Source organism: Elephas maximus, chromosome 1, assembly GCF_024166365.1.
Source record: "Elephas maximus indicus isolate mEleMax1 chromosome 1, mEleMax1 primary haplotype, whole genome shotgun sequence".
In the NCBI taxonomy this organism is placed as follows: Eukaryota; Metazoa; Chordata; class Mammalia; order Proboscidea; family Elephantidae; genus Elephas; species Elephas maximus.
Genome location: NC_064819.1, coordinates 198,699,307 through 198,719,224, shown reverse-complemented (window position 1 = coordinate 198,719,224; position 19,918 = coordinate 198,699,307). Strand labels below are relative to the sequence as shown.

The 19,918-nt window shown below is 36.4% G+C and overlaps 1 protein-coding gene across 8 annotated transcripts in view; it reads right to left on the bottom strand.

The window, feature by feature from the left end:
• L3MBTL3 (L3MBTL histone methyl-lysine binding protein 3) overlaps window positions 1–19,918 on the bottom strand; it is a 124,335-nt gene that overhangs the window by 40,997 nt on the left and 63,420 nt on the right. For all 8 annotated transcript variants that reach the window (XM_049900556.1, XM_049900565.1, XM_049900584.1 and 5 more), the window contains 3 exons: window positions 15,951–16,027; window positions 11,291–11,376; window positions 8,036–8,146 (listed from right to left, as the gene is read on the bottom strand). In XM_049900556.1, the coding sequence (XP_049756513.1) occupies window positions 8,036–8,146; window positions 11,291–11,376; window positions 15,951–16,027 (274 nt within the window). The remainder of the gene's footprint in view (window positions 1–8,035; window positions 8,147–11,290; window positions 11,377–15,950; window positions 16,028–19,918) is intronic.

Below are 19,918 nucleotides of genomic sequence, written 5' to 3'. Positions count from 1 at the left end.
AGGCCTTCCAAAGGCATTTTTTTTGGGCAATAGTTCTATAGATATATTACATGTATCTCTTAACAATATGAGCAACTTGAGCGCAGGCATGTGTTATAACATCTTCACATGCGCAACACCAAACACCCAATAAATATCACTGAATTAATATAACGGGAGGGAGGGAGGGTGGCAGGCAAATGAGGAGGTGAGGTCAAATCTACTAGAATGGTGCTGAAAACGCTTTTTTTTTTTAACCAATGCCTTACTAGAAACACGTCCAATTTATAAAATATTCTTCCACCAAACACATTTTTAAGTATTTTTTTTTCCTAAAATAATTTCAATACTTCTCAGAGATTTTATAGAGAGGTTAGTGCTACAATCTTTACTGGCCACCACATGAAAAGGCAATTGATCTTTTAGGCATGGTCAACAGAAATCAGCTTCTTATCTTTCAGGATGAAAGGATAAGCCGCTAACGCTATATATATTTTACCTTTTAATCAAGTTCTCCAGCTAGATTTCTTTAAGGTCTATGAATCTCTACTCCTTACAAGACAACAGATATCAGACAGATAAAAAAAAAAAAAAAATTGAAATATTTAAAAACTAAACCATAGAAGTTCTAGAAGAATGCATGAGTGAATTTATTTGTAATCTTAGAATGGAGTACCTTTTGTAAACAATGCCCCAAACTCAAAAGTCATAAAAGAAAAAAAGTGATCAATTTGGCTACATAAAAATTAAAAATTTCAGAGTATTAAATATTACCACAAGGAGGATGGAAGACCCACAACAAGACCCCCAAAACACACCTGCTACGCATGTCAGAAGGCATTCTGTTCCTTAATTTATAAAACCCTTATATACCAACATGAAAAAGAAGAAAACCCAGCAGGAAGATGGGAAATAGATACAAATGACTCATAAACCCAGAAATGAAATATAAATGGCTAGAAAACAAATGAAAAGATGATCATTTAACTTATAATCAGGAGACCAAATAAGTAAATTATGCTATTTTCATATGCTAGAATAGTACGTAGATATTAAAAAGTACGTATATATGACCTAATGTGCATAAAATTTTTTTTCTAGAAAAATTCCTAAGTAGTTATCTTTACAGAGAGGGACTAGAGGATGGCTGGGGGTAGAAGACCTTTCCTTTTGTATTTTTACATACTGTTTAAATTTTCTAACTATAAATGCTTGCTTGTATTCTTTAAAATAGGTTACCAGTGAAAATAAGAGCTATCTTCTCTTATTTACCTTATTTCTCTATATTACAGAGACTATAATTAAAAAACTATACCTATTAACACACGTAGTCTCCGATTTACGACGTATTTGAGTTACAACACACTGTACTTACAACTCTGTTTTCTGTGTATCTTATTGTTGGTAATATGTACTAAATGACACAGTGCACAATTTGCTGATATCGTCAGTCTCAGAGGTTCGCTTGTAGATGTTCAATGCCATGATTTACACTGAAAGGATTAGGTGAGGTTTTTTTAAAGTAAATCAGGGGCTGATCGCTTTGCTAAAGTTGATAGGCAGATTCAGGAAGCAGTGAGATGTTACCCAGAAATAGATCAAGAAAAAAAGAAAAGGACCATACAGGCAACTCTCACTAATTTTCTGACTAGAAACACTATCCTTATTCCCAGGAAAAATCCAGACGGTCCATGATCTTCCACGAGTGGAGTTACTACCACACCTGACAAACTGCCAATGGCATCAAACTTGCCTTCATCATCAGAGTAAATTTTTATGATTTGTGTATTTTTTATGTATGAATGCATTAAAATTTATCTTTAAGTTTATGTGTAATATTTCCAACCCCCAAAGACAAATAAAGATCAAATTTATAATGCTATTGATAATAAAAGGCAATAATAATGAAAACTAAAAAAGAGGTACAAACTTAGCAACAGGGCCCCATTATAACTCACGGACTATCTGTATATAGTATTATCCCTTGCCCTCTCGTAATTTTTACTGGCTTCTTAAGCACCTATCTATGAAACTCTCACTCTTGTTACCCACACTGTCAGGTCAAGATAATATTCTTTTGCAATGAATCCATTTTCTCAAGCTTAGAAGGTAATAAATAAAACGCCCAGTACTGTAAATAATCTGGTTGGATTTTTTGTTCATATAAAAATCAAATCAGTGAAAGATGTTTTAGGCTCAGATGTTTATCTCCACTTTCTTCTGAAATTCTACTAAAATTGTATTTAAAAAGTTATAAATCAGAAAGGGCAAACAGAAAAGGAAAGTAGCAACAGCAGCTGAGAAATGACAATTGTGTTTATGGAGGGTAAAAGCGGCTAGAAGTGTACTAAACTACTTAAAAGACCAGAGTGAGTTGAAACCTAAGTGCCTAGAGAAGGGAGACCAGGACTAGAAGCAAATCAGCTCACTCTGGAGGGACTGGGTACTGCAGAAGACCAGGGGGCGGGGTGGGGGGAACGACGACAAGGGACTGCAAAACAGCAGGATTGGTTCAATGTTTGAGTATGGAGTGGTTAGATCCCTAGATCTGCTCCTTGACCCCACCCACCAAGCTAAATAGCCCTTCGACAACCCTGCAGAAGAGTACAGGTTCTTGCTCTGCTCTGGAGAAATACAATCAGTGAGGCTCTGAACTCCAGGGCAAAAAGAAAGCAATGATGTGTGAACTAAAAACATGGCGGCTAAGCAACAGTCTGCAGATGCTCAACCAGGCTCTTTACCTGTCTCATACAGCAGGTACCAGGTTCACGATTCCCCAGGGAAGAGACAGAATGGCAGAAATGGAAAGACACCAGAGAAAGGACCTCTGAGGCTGACAAATGGGGATCTCCCTGTGGCAAATCTGGTTCTTTGCATTCTTATCCTACAGTGAGTCTCACCAGTCAACAAGTCCCACTCACAAAAAAAGCTTATTTTCACTGGCTTTTTCTAAATGCAAGTGACAGTCACAACTGCCTGACGTGGAAGGAGTGCCTCCAATACGAAGCCAGAAGGCCATATTAATTAGCTGAGAGAGAAATTTGGATGAAACAGAAACAAGCAGGGAACAGAAGAAAAACTACCTTTCATATCCTCAGGGAAGTTTGAAGTGGTATTGCTTCAGGAAACAAAAAGGGGGGGGAAATCAGAAAATTAAAAAAAAATGTTGAAAATTTAGAAATATCAATTTTAATTAAAAATGCAATATAAAGTTTGGAAGATGAAGTAGATTTCTCTAAGAAGGCAGAATTAAAAAAATGAAAAACGTGTAACAAGAAAGAAAATACAAGAAAATCAGGGGGTCAATCTAAAGGTTCAATACCAGAGTGACAGGGCTTCCAGAAAGAAAACAGAAAAAAAGAGAAAATCAGCAAAAAATAATGCAAGAACGTTTCCCAAGCTGAAGGATATGAAACCCCATAATGAAAAGGCTTTAGTACTCAGTACAGTAAATGAAAAAGACCCTCACACCAAGGCACAGCATTATGAGACATGAGAATGCCAAGAACAGAGAGATGATCCTGAGAGCTGCCAAAGAAAAAAAGTACATCACCCCAAAAGAAGCAATCAAAATGGCCTTACATGACTAGAAAAACAACACCAATGTGAAAAGACAGCAGGCCAATGCTATTAATTTCTGAGGAGAAATGGGTCCTACCTAGAATTCAACACCTAGTCACGGTATGAATCAAATGGAAGGCTAACAGACATTTTTTGATGTACGATGACTCTAAAAAATATGCTTCTCATAACTCTTTCCTAATCCGTGAACATCCTGTTGCCGTCGAGTCGATTCTGACTCATAGTGACCCTATAGGACAGGGTAGAACTGAACCACAGAGTTTCCAAGGAGCGCCTGGTGGATCTGAACTGCTGGCCTTCTGGTTAGCAGCTGTAGCACTTAACCACTATGCCACCAGGGTTTCCAACTCTTTCTTAGGAAGATGCAAAATGATTCACTTCAGAAAAATACAAAAATAAACTAAGGAAAATAAAGTATGGGATCCAGAAAAGATATAACACAGTGTGTCAGCAAAGAGAAGTTTTGGGATGAAAGCTCTGTACCAGGCTTAAAGTACAACCACCCAGACTGGTGTAAGTGGCTGCTGACCTGCAGGGAAACAAATTCAAGGGGAAAAAAACAAGACACAAAATATTTTAAAATATACTAGAGCTTTTAGAAAATCGAATCCACTGACACAGTTGCAAAAATCTAATAATACGAAGATACACAATAAAACAAATCAAAATACAAAGAAATTACTGACACCAGGAAAAACACAAAGTCATAAGAAAAAGACTACTTTGCTGAGCAGTGAATAATTTATATACTCATAACGGTACACACAGAGAAGAGTAAAAAAAAATGTGAAATAACTAATGAAAGGATAAGGGCAGGGGGGGTTGTAAGACCTAAATTCAGAACTATTGTAACAGGAAATTAATAAACCATACTTAAAATGGATGAATTGAATAACAGCAGTATATGGGTATTATCAAGAAAATTAAAGATAAAATGTCATAGGCAACAGCCAAAAAGGGTTTAAACTAGTTGCCTATGGGAAGTCAAACTGGTGGTTGAGGACGGACAGGGTTTTATATTCTAAGTCTTTCAGTGGCAGTTGAGTTTCTTAATTATGTGTTACATCAAAAAAATCTAGAATTTATAAATATTAGGAAGAGGTGGGTGATACATGGAAGAATACGGATCTACGGGCAAAGTCTTTGTTGTCTTTTAGTAAGAGGACAGCTGACACCAAAAACACAGGATGAGGGCAAAAACATTCTGGTTGTTTTTCTTCAACTGCGTTCATGAACATCTGACAAAACAGGCAACCGTCTTCAAGTTTTTAAACTGTAATAGCTCAAAGTGTGACATGTATTTTGTTTAATCCCTGAGAAACTGAAAATATTAAGCTATGCTAATAACATAGACCCTATTTTTACCCTCCTCTTCTTCCTTCCAAAGAAAGAAAAATATGCTTTATTGTTATATTATCTCCCATATTATCAGAAGAACTTCTGTTGAAAGCTTTTCTGTATTGTCAGAGGTCTCTGACAAATCCTGAAACTGAGTCATTGTCACCTGGTTACTGACCTTTTGAAAACTTCATAAACACTCAGATATTTCTTTGTGGGTTCACCTTTTGCTTTGAAAACCATTCTGGTAGTTATAAAAAGATGACCGTCCACTGTACATCTCATGGCCAGCTCTTTTTTGGCTGTTAAGGACTCACTAGGATGTTATATTGGAGGGAAAATTCAGCAAGCAGCAAAAAGAGGGGGACTAAACTTTGCCAGTAACTGAATGATCCCACTTTAGAGTACTCAATCTTTTGGGGCCCTTATTTCCCCACACATAAAATAGAGGAGTGAATCTAAGTATTTTTCTATTACAAAAGTAATATGTGTTCATGAAGCTAAACACACAAACAGACCCTAATCACCTATAGTCCCAGCATCGTAAGAGGGGCATTGCTGTGATTTTGGAACATTTCTTTCCAGAACTGTTTATGCTTATATTAAAGAATAATATCAGATATCATAATATTAAACCTGAATTGTTCACTTACCAGTACTTAATATTCTCCTAAAATTTTAATTTTAACATTAAATAGACAGTAATTTATTTTACTCATCTCCTAATATGGCTGTTCCCAATGGTAAATCCTATCAACAGCATTGCCACATCTTCCTTGGAACGTTTACCTTTGAATCCCAACACACATGCACAGGCCCAAAGGCACCAGAAACCAAATGGAATATTCAACTTAATTTGAGTATTTCTTTTGGTTTTTCCCTTAACATAAATTGCTAGGACTGAAAATCTTGAATTAAAACCAAAAAAACCAAACTTGTTGCCATCAAGTCTATTCTGACTCATAGTGACCCTATAGGACAGAGTAGAACTGCCCCATGGAGCTTCCAAGGAGCGCCTGGTGGTTTCAAACTGCTGACCTTTTGGTTAGCAGCCGTACCACTTAGCCACTATAAAACCAGGGTAATATTCTAGGGCTTTTGATAACTACAGCCAAACACCGTGCTTCAGAAAGGCTGAGGCACTTCACATTCCTACCAGCAGCATATGCAAATAACCTTTCCCTGCACCAAACCCAAAACAAGTTTTTTCTTTTCTCTATATCAACTTGATTTATAACAGTATCATCTTGCTTAATCCTACAGTTCTTTGACTATTAGTCTAGGTTATTTTTAAAAAATACTTCTAATTCTAAAATACAATGATAGCTTTATGACTTACGTTACTACCAGGTAGGGCAGTTAACAAGGAACCCTGGTAGTGCAAAAGTTAAGTACTCAGCTGCTAATCAAAGGTTGATGTTTCAAACTCACCCAGTGGCTCTGGGGGAAAAAGACTTGACAATCTGCTTCCATAAACATTACAGCCGAGAAAGCCCTATGGAGTAGTTCTTCTTTGTCACATGGGGTTGCTATGAGTCCAAACTCACGGCACCAGTAACGATAAAGGGCAGTTAACAAGAAAATGTACTTTACCATTGTTAACGCTGGCCTTGCATTACCATAAAATTTTCTGAAATGTTATATGGTTATATAATCTTAAAAATAGTGAACTGAATGTTAAAATTCTGTTGTATAACAATACCACATTTATAGGTTTTTGATGATGCTTTTTATTTTTAGATATTATTTCATTAGATATCTAAGGATGTGATTTTTCTTCCAAAAAAGTATATAAACTTAGATTCCTACAGCTTAGAACTGAGACTTAATTTTGCCATTGCCAGCAATTAATAATTAATCGATTCAATCTTTCTGTGCCTTAGTCTCTCATTGATAAAACGGTGCTAGTAATAGAAACCTCCCATACCATTACCACAAATACCAAATGTGAGAACACTGTTACTTTGTAAAACACTATGTAAATCCAATATTTTCCTGTTATTATAAAATTATTATTCCTAATAGAAACCCTTAACAATCCTATGAAGTAAGCAGAATGGGTGTTGTTACGGTTTGAGAGTGAAGTTAATGGTGAAGCCTGAAACGAGCCTTTTGGCTCCTTATCTGGAAGTTCTCTACTTCATTTTCACTTTATCACGCTTGAAAATAACAAACTGAACCCATCTACCCAAACATTTGCTTATGAGAAGATCTGACTTTAAAATTCAACTCTGATTACAATCCCATTTTATTTATAAAATTATTGATTTTCACTTCTCCTGTATTAACACAGAATATTCTTCAGAAAAGTCTATATTTGACACACTTCAGAAAAACAGTAACCAAAGCCACGTATTTTCAATTGTCTCATATGCATGTGAAAGCTTGACAATGAATAAGGAAGACTGAAGAAGAATTGATGCCTTTGAATTACGGTGTTGGCAAAGAATATTGAATATACCATGGACTGCCAGAACAGCAAATGAACAAATCTGTCTTGGAAGAAATACAGCCAGAATGCTTCTTAGAACCAAGGATGGTGAGACTTCATCTCATGGACCTTGGACATGTTATCAGGAAGGACCAGTCCCTGGAGAAGGACATCATGTTTGGGAAAGTAGAGGGTCAGGAAAAACAGGAAAGACCCTCAACGAGATGGACTGACACAGTGGCTGCCACTATGGGCTCAAGTATAACAATGACTGTGAGGATGGCACACGACCAAATAGCATTTCATTCTGTCATACACAGGGTCACTATGAGTCGGAAGCGACTCAATGGCACCTAACAACAAGTTGTTTTTTTTTTTTTAAAACAGACAAGAGTATCAGAGAATCAAGTATTATAATTTTTCTGAATGAAATATTGTTTTAATGTGTTTAATTTCCTTTCTTTCCCCAAACACATACTCAAAATATTACGTCAGTTGTAATTAAAGAGAAAACTTCTTACACAGAAGAAAAAAGCAAGCTGGATGAATACCATCTTATAAAAATGGCACTGCAATTTAAGTTACATATTCCTTTGGTTTTACTAATTATAAGACTTTGCAATTTCAGTACCTGCAAAAATTTTCTCCATGCAAGATATCTTACAATAGACAGAACAAAAGCATACCACAACAGAGAACACTTACTTTTATTCGGTGATCATCGGTGTCTGCAACAGTTGCTACTCTAACAAACATGGGATTTCTTTTGTCTACAACCTCAAGCCTCATTTTTTTCTGGAATCCATGTGGAGGTTTCTGCCATAACATAAAATTGTATACAGTGATATTTAGAGGAAATGATAGTGCAAAAAGGGGACTTAATGTTATAAAGATAGCCAAACCCAAACCCACTGCCATCGAATCAATTCGGACCCATAGCCACCCTACAGCACAGTGTAGAACTGCCCCATAAAAAAATAGGATTTCCAAATCTGTAAATCTTTAAGGAAGCAGACTGTCACATCTTTCTCCTGCGGAGTGGCTGGTGGGTTCAAACTACCAACCTTTTGGTTAGTAGCCAAGCGCTTTAACCACTACGTAACCAGGGCTCCCTGTTACAAAGAATAATAAAAAAAAAGGCGCTATTTAGAGAACCAGCCTATCAGAACTTTCAAGTTCCTAGAGGAGCTCTGGTATTCACCCTCTCCATCAAAAAACACAATCCCAACACACATGCGCAGGCTCTCAGGCACTAGAAACAAGCAGGCACCTAGTGGTAAGAGAAAATAAGAAAGGCTGAAGCAGAAGACCTTAAGATGAAATTTAAAATTCTGTGGTTATTTGATTAGCCATAGGGAAGAAATCTTTCTTTGGCCGGTGGTGACTTGGCAAAAATCAACAAGCACGAAAATTACTTTTAAAAGAGAGAAGAATATTAATGTGACAGAGAGGAGACACAGAGTTAAAAATGGTAATGAAGGCAAAAAGCAGATGTCTGTAAAAAAGAAAATCAGCAATCAAAGCATACAAGATGGAACAGGAATGAGAAAGGAGGACCTACAGCTATCTCAATACTCAGTAGACACCCTTAAGCCACCAAGAAAGTTAGAGGCATTGGGAGGCAAGCTAATTGTTTAGTATGAAAAAAAAAAAACACCTTTGAATTGGTGATGTTGGGCCAATTCAACAGAGGTCTCTCCTCTGTAAAATGGGGGAAATAAAATTGTTGCTCTAAAAACTATGTAAAAAATGCAGAACAATCAATGCAAGGGACCTAAGAGGCCAAACCAGAGAAATCTTAGTTTTGTGTCTGATATAAAAGATGCTATATATGTAGACCTATTTGATGTAATTTTGCCCAGTTCAAAGCTGGGGGTAATGTAGCTCTGCTTTGTATTAGACAAAGTTCAAGTCAGAGAAAGTCAGAAAAAAATCTCCTGAAGGGATGCAACCTGGTTTCAAATCAGAAGGCCTTGGGCATTTCAAAGTACAGTCCCTAGTTTTATAGACCTATAAACTTGATATGATCATATTCAGAATGGACTGGCTCTTGAAGTCTGACTTGCTATCTAAACTGACAATAATTGATTAGATTATTTATAGTGGCCAAAATCCACCACTGCACCCCCTTCCGAGTATAACACCTGGGAGGCCATGCTAATAACTGAAACGTTCCTTGGTGAGTATGAGATCCAAGCAGAGGAAAATGAGCAGATGTGAGGGATAAGTCATCTAGTCAAGGGTGAGTTTAAAGAACTGTCCCAGTCCTTAAAAAGAATAAACCTCTCTAGGGATGTTTAAGGAGCCCTGGTGGCACAATATTTAAGTGCTTGGCTGATAAATGAAAGAATGGTGGTTTGAACCCACTCAGCAGCTCCAGGGAGAAAGACCTGACGATCTGCTTCTGTAAAGATTACAGCTAAGAAAACTCTATGGGGTGGTTCTGTCACACGGTGTCACCATGAGTCAGAAGCCACTGGATGGCATCCAAAGGATGTTTACTCATGACTATCGGGTTTCTTCTCTGGGCATTGCTTGATTAATACCAACAAATCATTCTTCTTTGGCCTGTTTTTAAACATTCTATGCAGAACATTTCCATCTTGTTAACGTACTATCTCTTCACATCAGTTTCATACAATAGGTTACAGTATCAGATTTCTCTAACTATACCCTATTAGTACGTAGATCTCAGCAACACACATAGAATATCTCCTCTCTGTGACTGTGCTACTTTTAGAGGAGGCTGAGGTCACCCTTCACAAACTGATTCCTCCACACTGTCAGTGTGACTTTATTCTGAGTTATAGGAACATCTCAATCCCCCCTTACATATTGATTCAGGGTAGGAAGGGGGATTATTACTCAAACACTTGAAGGTATAAAACATCTTTACTGAATCCTGTACAATAACCTACTTTATGGGCCAACTATTTGTGTAATGATTTGTGTAACACTGTTTCGTAAATACAGCATAATTCTAAAAATTATTCCATTTTAAATCTGGAATTTACTCTTAGATGGGCTCATACGTACTCTTTCATGTGTTTTTTTTTTCTTCATGTAATATATTTCTTTTTTTTTTTTTAATACATTTCTTTCAAAAATTTTTTAATCTTTTCTTCTAAATTTGGGCCCATATCTTCTAATTATTTCTATCACTTAAAATACAAGTAATTTATATGCAAAAGGATTAGTTAATGAAAAGCAGTATTTCTGCTAGACTAATATTTAATTATGCCAAGGAAATCCCGATGGCATAGTGGTTAAGAGCTACGGCTGCTAACCAAAAGGTCGGCAGTTCAAATCCTCCAGGAAACAATCTTAAGTATTTAATGTATCTTTCTTTTCCTTTAAATTCATAGGAAAATTTGAATTATAAACTATTTGAGATAAAAAAAGATATTTCATTTCTGATTTTTTCCTTGTATAAGGATGAAGTTTACTCTAAATCTTAGTTATCAATGACCCTGGTTTAGCAAAATACTATAATAAAAGCAAATGAACTTGTATGTTGGTAACTGAACACACTGATTTACAGGAATAAAATAAAAAATAGCATCTCAGCTTGCCATAAAAAATCCAAAGGAAGTAGTAAACGTAATTCTTATTTAAAAAAACAACAATTCCCCGTCTTACTTTGGTCTCCCAGAATAGCTGGAAAAAAAGAGGTTTACTGTAAAATGACAATAACTTACCCCATGCTGCCTCAAGCAAGATTATTTTCCAAAAAGCTTTAAAGTGCAAAATGAAAGTATTTTTTAGGTGTCACAATAAAGACTCTGGCAAGAGTTTGATTTTCAAAATTATAAAAATTCAAAAACATTTTACTTAGCCTTCTGTTCCCCTCCCATTCCTATTCTGGCTCACCAGGACCATATCCTTCTGTTCTTACATGTCAACGAATGAATGATATCTTCAATGCAAATTAATCAAATAATGTAAAATATATTATCTCACCACTTTGAATGCTCTTGCAGGGGCAGGTAAAGAATTGGTTTCTTCTAAGTACTTATCCCAAGAAAAATGTTTCACATTTGGGTAACCTAAAATAGAAAGAAAAAAGTAAATCCTAAGAGGTTTAACCAAAATGATTGTGAGAATCATAAAATGACCTACAAAAACTCATAATCTAAGAAACCATTCATATTACACGTAAGAATTTAAAACGTTACATATTCAGAACTATCCCTGTTAATTGTTTTCACCTCAATTATGACTTATTAGTTTTTAAATGAAAATTAAGAAAATATATATGTATGTATATATACACACGCATAATATGTAGATAATTTATATCTTCAGGTAAGGATAGTGATACACACAAGACAAATAATAAAAAGAAACCATAAAAACCCTTCAAATCTAGCAATTTTATCTGCACTAATTTAGAAAAATCTCTTATGTGTGCAAAGACAGAGCACCAATTTATAAGTGAAAATGTGGAAAAAAGTTTAATGACCATTAATACAGAAATGTGCAAAAAACACACAGTACCTATGAAATCTACAGGATTTATTAAAAGGGAGGCAGATTTGTATATACTATCACGTACAATGTTCCACATCATCATATTGTTAGGTCAAAAACAAAAATGAATTCTTGAACAGTATTGAAATGTGTAAAACCAACTATCCTTCGTCTTTTCTCCCACATTCTGTTTCCCCCAGAGTCCAAAATCCATTAGGTAGGCACAAGCAAGAATTACTGGCAGCCTGTAATGGTGGCTCAGTGGGGTGGACACGGGCTACATAAAAGCAACAGAGAAAATAAGTAAATATATTGGAAATAATAGAAACCAGGTTTCTCATCAACTATGAAGAGAGGCATAAGTATGGAAAGAAAAAAACTAGAATGAACTACGTACTGGATTTCCCCTGAAAGTAATGGTGTAAACTCTAGGTTTTCAATATACATAAATAAATAGATATGAAGTAATATAAATTTGTGTGTATATTTACATACATAAGCTTTCTAGCTATGCCTGCTAAGAGGGCCTGGATGCAGCAATGAGCACACTTAGTGGTCATATCTTAGTTTCTAAATACTGTTTGCCACCAAAAAGAAGAATGGATCGTTGGAGAAAAGACTGACTACTGGATTGAGTCAGCGAAAGCAGAAAATAAGAAAAGTTGTGCCAGAAAAGAAGAATTTTCAAAATACATTAAGAACATGTAAAAATGTCACAGAAACCAACTTAAAGAAATTAAAGAAGTTCCCACTGGTCAAATCTGAGAAAATCTGGACCTGGACATGAAAATAAATAACATAGTAATGGATTACAACCAACTGATGAAAACAGAAATCACACTGAATGAGTAATTAATTGCATGAGTAAATGGGAAGAGGAGTTAGTCTCTGCAGAATGCCAACTAATAAATGTAAAAATAATACAGAATTAGAAAAATTACCATTTAGCAACTGAAAGAGTAATAATTAACTCATATTAGAAACATCGACAGATGGGGGGAACTGCTATATAGTAGAGAAAACTGTTAGACACTATTCTGACTAAGTAATAGTAAAAGAATCAAACAGTAATGAGACAAACTGCCATCAGGTGCCACACGGGAAGATGCTGCAAGAGTACAGCACTGCTTATGTGATATGCCTGCCAAAAATGCATAACCTGGTCTAATCATTAAGAAACATCAATCATACTAAATTAACTCATATTCTACAAAACGACTAGTCTGTAATCCTCGAAAATACTGAGGTCATGAACATTAAGACTGAAGGTTATGACAAATGAGTGCTATGCTTGATCCTGGATTGGATCCTTTTGCTATAAATGACATCATTAGGGCAATTATCAAAACTTGAATGGGTCTCTGAGTCAAGGATACAGATGAGTTTTGTGCTATTCTTACAAATTTTCTCAACATTTGAAATAGTTTCAAAACAATTCTTTTAAATAAATAGGCAAATATATTTCCATGCATACAAACATTTTACATTTTTTAAGTGAAAGTTTATAAATCGTCAGTCTCCCATAAAAAAACTTATATACACCATGCTATGTATTCCTAGTTGCTCTCCTCCTAATGAGACAGCACAACACTCCTCCTCTCCACCCTGTATTCCCTGTGCCCATTCAGCCAGCTTCTGTCTCCCTCTGCCTTCTCATCTTGCCTCCAGACAGGAGCAGCTCACATAGTCTCATGTGTCTTCACTTGAGCCAAAATTTACTACATATTTTTAAGGATCATAACTTACACAATTTAAAACATTATAATAAAACACTGTGTATACATGCATACATATGGGCAAAAGGTTTTTCTAGAAAGATACAATGGTAAACTATTAACAGGGATAACAGTGGTTATCTCTATTTTCACTCATTTTCTAAAAAGAAGCGTGTATTAATGTATAATTAATATATAACTGAAACTGGATAATTCAAAATACGTATCTGCAAGATTTTAATTTTAGAAAAAGAACAATAAACTGCATGTTTAGAGAAAATGTTAGCATGGTGCTGGCCAGCAGGGCTGGTCAGGGGGACTGATCCATGAGGTAGCTGGAACATGACAAGGACTGCTGCCTAGGGAGACTAGGTGATTAGGACCACTTCTTTTAAGAGAGTAGATCTGAACTGAGTCAAAAACCTGTGCTTAGAAGGCAGAAGGCAAGAGCCAAGAGGAGAGGGCTGACAGAGGGGGCTGAAGGGTATCTTTTTCATCATGAAGCCAAAGAGTATACATACATCAGTACGTGCCCCATGAATCAGCCTCATTATGTGGCACTTAATAACACACAATTATGGCTTTTTTCTTTAAATTTTCAAAAAACAATGTATTTCCTCTTCTACTGAATTATAAAAATTCATTAAAGGGGATAGATGACTTGATCAGATTGCCTCACAGAAGTCAGTAATAATACTTCACACCACCCCTTCCAGGGTATCTAACACAATGCTGTGAAGGTATGGCCAGGAGTCTGCTTATCGTTAGTTCTTTGTTTATTTACCAGATCCCTGGTTATGGCCAATAAAAGCGCTGAGGGACAAAAGGGAATTAATACCAACCTGGGAAATCTAAGGGAATCCTCACAGCAGTTTAGATGGTGAAAGTAGCAAAGAGGGGATAGGGCAATCAATATTCACCAGCTGTAACATATACAAGTGACAGGACACAGGTGGGCTAACATCAGAAATCTTCCAGGCAATTTGTCCTGAGTGTAATACCACATTTTGGCCATGAAACCATTAAACTCTCTTGCCTTAACATTTTAGGGTTTATGTAAATGTTCTTTTGAGCTTCAAAACAGTTCTATAAATCACTCAGGACAGGCACTTTTCTCCCTTTAGCATATGAGAAAACTCAGAGAAGAGACTTGGCCATGACCACCACGTGAATGGTTGGTTCCCCAATCAGACACTCAAACACTGTAACGAGGAACTAGGGACAAGCCTGAAAATGAAACCAGCTGTTAGAATGGAGTAAGAAAAGTATCTGAAACTCCAACCTCAGTGGTTTCTACAGACTACGTCCACAAAACAACTCGCGCTAAACCAAGGTGTTAGAAGTTTAACTCTCTCATCCTTTTCCTGCAATACCAATAGTCTTCGTTACTGACACAGTATCCACCAAGAAACCACCTATAGTGCACTTTATGTGTTCTCTTAACTGATAACCCTGCCTTTTCCTATCAGTAGTAGCCACGGTACCGCAAAGAGTGATGTGCTCAAAAAAAGTGTTGATTATGATGAAGCCACAGACTCTGCTTTTTAATACATGAAAATAAACTCAAAATGAGAGAAAACAGACAATCAGCAGGTATAGCGGTAGCCAACAAAGGGAAAGTGAATAAGCTGGGAAGGCTCTATGGCCAAAGGTAGACAGGTAAAGAGCTTGCAAACTTCAGAGAACAGAAAGGTACTCCTAGCATAAAGGTGCAAAATCTATTTTAGAATACCAAATCATACAGAAAAAAGAAAAAGAATATATAAGTTCTCATACAGGTAAAAATTTAAAATCCCAAATTCTCATTTAAATATGAACACTATGCTTTTGCCAGAACTGAACCTGACACAAATAGACATGGCTCAATCCACAAATGCTGTCCCCTGTATCTTCGTCAATACTTGTCATAGATTTAGACAATTCACTTCTATGGTTATGCAATATATTTAAACGTACACTACTGTATTTTCACACAAATAACATGCGTTATATGTTTTGCCGATCATGCAACGCTGGCACCATTATTTTGCATGTTATATGTGTGAGTGCATTATTTATGTGGGCACAGTAATACAAAGTCTAGAAATGAATTTCAAGTTGAGAAATTCAAGATCTCTTAACACGTAACTTCTTATTTTTCCAAAGACAAAATTTGAGACTCTATTATGAGCTAGACCAATGCTTAAAATAGTTTAAGCTAGATTAGGGGCTGGCAAACTATGGCCTTCAGGCCAGCTTCTTGTTTTGGTAAACCAAGTTTTATTGGAATGCATTTACATATGATCTATGATTGCTTTTGTGCTACAACAGCTGAGTTGAGTAGATATGACAGAGGCCATATTGTCTGCAATGCCTAAAATATTGGGCCCTTTACAAAGTCTGCCAACTCCTGAAGTATGTGAATACTCTCAGACACAACCATAACAAACACAAACCTGGTGGGGTAATAAGGGCTCTTCTATGTTCTTTACACCAACCAACTGGATGAATGTGTGGACTAGATGCTTCACACCTGTAGGATACATAAATCAAAAATTCTAATTGTAAGGATAAATTCACAAATAGTAACGAAATTAAAAAAAAAAGGTTAATTAGACATTGTGAACACATTACATAGAGTTCTGTTTATTATAATCAAGCTAATTGTGAAAAAAAAAAAACACTGAAACATTGCTAAACCAAAGGATCTTTCATTTTTCCAACATATAATACCTAGAAGATCTTTATTAGGTGATTTTTATCACATGTGGTTGACACCAAGCAGTTTTCTTCCTCGCCAAAATTTCTTATGTAACTTCAAATTTAGCAAAAATTCCAAGGTAGTGTTATTAAAATTCAGAATTATAAACTTACACTGTCCGTACACAAGAAAGCTAAAATTATTCCAGCATCCCTAAGTGCAAACAAATGCCCACAAGCAGAAGTTCAATTGCCTTCACAAAACAAACATACTCTCTATCACTCATGAGAATGGCAGAGACCAGGTATTAAGAGGGAGAACTCCTTCCTTTTCCTCACCTTGCTCTTCTCATCCTTGTTATCTTTATTTCAGTCAAACAGCTGTTTTTTCGAAGCCTTCTTAAAAAACCCATCGCTGTCGAGTCGATTCCGACTCATAGCGACCCTACAGAACAGAGTAAAACTGCCCCCTAGAGTTTCCAAGGAGTGCCTGGAGGATTCAATCTGCTGACCTCTTGGTTAGCAGCCGTAGCACTTAACCACTACGCCACCAGGGTTTCCAAAGCCTTCTTAGAATCATGCGTATCTGGCACATCTAGCTCCTAAGCAAAACTGTTCTCTGTATCCCTCGCTTCAGTAAGAAATGTCTCATTCACTTACTCATTCAGTCTGCTTCCATAAAGATTACAGCCGAGAAAACCCTACAGGCCAGTCCTACTCTGTCACACCTGGGGTCCCGTAAGTCAGAATCAACTCTATAGCAATGGGTTTGGGTTATAAAATGAAGAAGAGAAGTGGGAATTTGACTCCAAAAAAGAAATTTTATTTATTTAAGTTGGGAAATATTTAGAAAATGCTGGGGGTGGGATACATGGAAATTCTCGGTACTCCTTTGCAAATTTTCTTTAAGTTTAAAATTGGTTCAAAATAAATGTTAAAAAAGATGGAAAACAACACTTCATTTATTCAAGAAATATATGCTGAGCAATTACCATGCGCAAGGCACTGTTATAGGGACCAGAGGATACAACAGGCATCAAAACACATTTTTATGTGTTTTATGCCCTTTCTCATGTTTGTGTGCTGGTAGCAACAGTCCAAGAGAGGGGGATGGACTGATGACGCACAAGAGGGTAGACGTGAACTGGTGAGAGGGAATGGAGTCCGGTGCAGGGGCACGTCAGCCGCAGTTACAGGGGAGAAGAAGGTACGGTCTGTTACAGATCAGGGAAGCAGGTAGGCGTGGGGGTCCAAGCCTGTGGCAGTCTCTTCTGACTGGCTTTTTCTTCGGTTGCGGCAATAGGTAGCAGGGTTATCAGATGACAGGGAGGATAGGGAAGGAAGTGTGAGAGGTTTGAGAGAGAAAAAAAAGGAGGACTGTGAAATTTAATGGTCTGGAAGAACAGACAAGGGAGCTATAGTAGGATAGTAGGGCAGGACTAAGGGCCCACTTGAGGTCAGCAGTTGCAAATGCGAACAGACCAACCACCATGTTGTGCGTCCTTCTCCTGCTACGTTCAGCTGCTCAGGTACAGGGATAAGGTAGGCAGTTAGTTGGACTCAACTGGGGTTGGGGTTTTGCCAGGCAAACATAACTTAAGGAGGTGAGAAGTTATCATAATATTATAAAATATGTAAGTACTTAGAGATATACCATATAATTAAAATCTTAAAAAACTAAAAAGTTAATTTAGAATGTTTCTCAAGCCGTGTGCCCTAGGGTAACAGGCATGCTTAAGTAAAAAACAAACCAGACAACAACAAAAAACAGTCAAAAAATTTCAGAAAAACACAGCCATCTGACATCTCCCTTTTAGAGATTTACAGTATACATCATTAGCATATTAAAAACTGTGAAATTCTAATGTAAACAAACCAGTTTCAAATCATTTATACAAGCATTTCCTAAAGACCCTTGATTATAAAACACTGTTTTGGGGGCAATCTATTAACAACATGTGGAACACAGTGTCTGGTAAATGTCTTGCCCTATTAATCAGGTCAAGAGCCCTGGTGGCACAGCGGTTCAGCCCTTGGCTGCTAACAGAAAAGTCAGAGGTTCAATGCTACCAGCCACTCCACAGGAGAAAAAGCTGTGGCAGTACGCTTCTGTAAAGATTTACAGCCTTAGAAACCCTACAGAGCAGCTCTATTATGACCTATAGGGTCGCTATGAGTCAGCATCGACTCGATGGCAATGGGTTTGGGGTTTTATTAACAAAATCCATGGAGTCTGCGCTGAGAGATCGGGAAATCTCAACATAGCCCTCTTGATGGGAAACGACAACTAGAAAGCCAGGAAGGTAACAGTGGTTGGAGTTTCTGGTGAACAAAGAAATCTAATGTGTAGTAAAAAACAGAATTTTCTAAGAAATGTTCTAAGTGAATGAGGTTAGCACATAGTCACCAATTTCCAAACCAACCTTTCCAGTTAGCAGCTCTGGACAGTAACACATGGTGAGTTGATGTAAGTCTAATTTAATGATGATTTTCTCCTAACTTATTTCAGTAGAAAATACCTTTAACTTTGTAGCTAAAGGTTTCTTCTTTTATTCCTTTATTCACTTGTTATCTCCTACTCACCGTCCCCAACACTGGTTTTTTTTCCTTTAAACTATATAATAGGGATACATGCGTCTGTCATTATTCTAGAAATGTAAAAGAAAAATAAGCACTGCCAGGTCAATGCTGATTTCAAATAGCAATCAACAGATTTCCTACAATATATATTTTCATGAAAGATATTTCAATATGCAATTCCTTAAGATGTATTCTGCTATAAACTGTATAAACAAGGTTGTGGAGCTTTATTTTAAGCTATATATATATATCTTTTCCTAGACAATTATTTTGCTTATGGATTACTACTAATGAGGCATTGCCTTTATTTTAGGGAAAGGTGTTAATTTATACACAGCTTCATTAAAAATTAAAAAAATAACAAATACAATGCTTGTTTTAATGGTTTCCTTCCCAATCTAATAAAGCTACTATACACACATTTATAGTTTTTAAATTATTTTTCAGCCTCATAGTGGTTATTTTAAAGTAAGAACATTAGACATTATGAGCTCTTTTGATTTTACTGGAGTTCTCCATGAACAGTCATTGAGGAAAATATCGTGGCATACCATAGCCACTCATTCCTGTACTCCCTGAATCTTAAATAAGGTTTTAATAACATATAAATATTGGTCAAAGTTGCCATTGAATATAAACAACAAAGCCATCTCAATAGCGAAGATAAAAATGGGCAATTCTTCTCCATAAACAAACAACCCCGCATTTAAAAGTTGAAGGCTGTGAAATCCTTTCTGCTACTACTGAAAAAGAAGTCATCTCTTAGTCCCATCTAGCGTTCAAAAGTAGAAATGTAACCCCCAAAACATATATAATGAAGAACTAATGGTGAAAATGTGACAAACACCTGATCACTGCACTTTTCTGTTCTTTTCTTTTGGGTTCTTATGTGTGTCAAGAAAGAAATCCATAGTTTTTTTCTGGACTTCACAAGTAAGGCTGCTAAGATAAAATCAGACCTAGATTGGTAGATTTTTCAAAGGGTCAGAAACCAAAGAAATGATGCATGAAAAATGCATATTTATGATACAAGGATAAAGAAAGCAAACATTAAGATCCTGGTTTTATGGCAGCACAGAGGCTAAGTGATTTTACCAAGTTCTCAGGTTGAAAAGGATGAGATCTTTGTTTCATCAGTCACAGG